This window comes from Frankliniella occidentalis, unplaced genomic scaffold, assembly GCF_000697945.3.
Source record: "Frankliniella occidentalis isolate FOCC.00 unplaced genomic scaffold, Focc_3.1 Scaffold45, whole genome shotgun sequence".
Classification (NCBI taxonomy): domain Eukaryota; kingdom Metazoa; phylum Arthropoda; class Insecta; order Thysanoptera; family Thripidae; genus Frankliniella; species Frankliniella occidentalis.
In genome coordinates, this window is record NW_026267175.1 from 414,609 (window position 1) to 415,998 (window position 1,390).

The 1,390-nt window shown below is 60.0% G+C and overlaps 1 protein-coding gene across 1 annotated transcript in view; it reads right to left on the reverse strand.

The window, feature by feature from the left end:
• The window catches only part of LOC113208972 (protein dachsous), a 127,223-nt gene that overhangs the window by 18,796 nt on the left and 107,037 nt on the right, over window positions 1-1,390 (reverse strand). Inside the window, exon 4 of the mRNA XM_052266995.1 lies at window positions 452-934. Within this exon, the coding sequence (XP_052122955.1) occupies window positions 452-934 (483 nt within the window). The remainder of the gene's footprint in view (window positions 1-451; window positions 935-1,390) is intronic.

Here is a 1,390-nt window from a genome sequence, read left to right on the forward strand (position 1 = left end):
CGAGCTCTATGTTCTTAAAATCATTTCTGGAATATCAAGCACCATGCGGTGTTGCCCCGAGGGCTGGCGTTCTTATTAACTTCGCCTTACAAGATTATTTCAATCTAGAATGCTTACTTCAAGTTCCAACCGGGCACGATCAATTCAAGTGCATTTGGCGCTTGTATCAAGTAAAATGCACTTGGATCAAGTTTAGGCTTTTCTGGGTGAAGATTTTCACTGCCACCATTGATCTGTGCTGCGTGGCGGAAAATTACTGGAACTTATGGAGCCTGCCAGACTCTGGGTAGGCCTCTCCGCGGTACACGCATGCACTGTAGACAAGAAGTTGCCTACCCATCAGGCGCTATGACAGCTTCCGTGTGCTCTGCTCAACTTGGCAGGTTCGTTCGTAACGTCGAATGACGGGCGTACTTTCTGGAAAATGTCCGAGCAGGACAGATGGACTCACCTGGCTCTCCGCTGGAGGCCCGGACGGCGCCGACGGCCGAGTGCCGGGGGACGTTCTCGCGCACGCTGTAGGTGTAGCGCGGCCGCTCGAATAGCGGGGGCCGCTGGTCCGAGGAGGCCACGACGGTGAGCGACACCTGCGCGTCGACGGGCGCCCGGAGGCCGCCGCCGTCCGTCGCCGACACGTTGAGGCGGTGGACGCTGCTGGCGTCGGCGCCGCGCAGCAGGTCGGGCCGGGCGACGAACAGCTCGCCGGAGCGCGGGTGCACGCGGAAGGCGCCGAGCTCGTTGCCCGCCGCGATCGCGTACGTCACCTCGCCGTAGCGCCCCGTGTCGCGGTCCGTGGCCACCACCACGACCACGGGCGAGCTGGGCGGCGTGCTGTGCCGCAGCGACACGTTGTACTCGCGGGGCAGGAACACGGGCGCGTTGTCGTTCACGTCCGTCAGCTGGATCTTCACCATGGCCGTGGTGCTCAGGCCACCTGCAACAAGGGAGAGAAACATGTTCATCAGCACAGAGGAAAGACAGCAGTGCCCACTTTTCTCCATATTTCCCTGGACTCCTCCTTCTCCTCCCCCCCCCTCCCTCCGGCTCGTTGTACTAAAACCCCGGGCCGTTCCCTCGGCGCGCAGCCCTTGATGTCCGACGATGTACATGTTCCGTGACCTTTGCGGCTTGGGGTTGCACTGCAGCAAGCAAACGGCACCGTGCCTTAAAGCCCCATGGAGAGCGAGCGTGCGAGAGAAAGAGAGACAGAGAATAAGAGAGAGCGAGAGAGAGAGCAAGGCGCGGAGAGGGGAGGGGGGGGGCGTAAAATTAACGCCCAGGCGGAATGGAAGGGAATGGGCAGTTATGTGATCGGTACCGTTTTCTCGTAAAAGGCGCTTTTGCACGGACCTGTGAGTCAGTGTGCACGTTTGCGAGTGTGCGTGTGTGT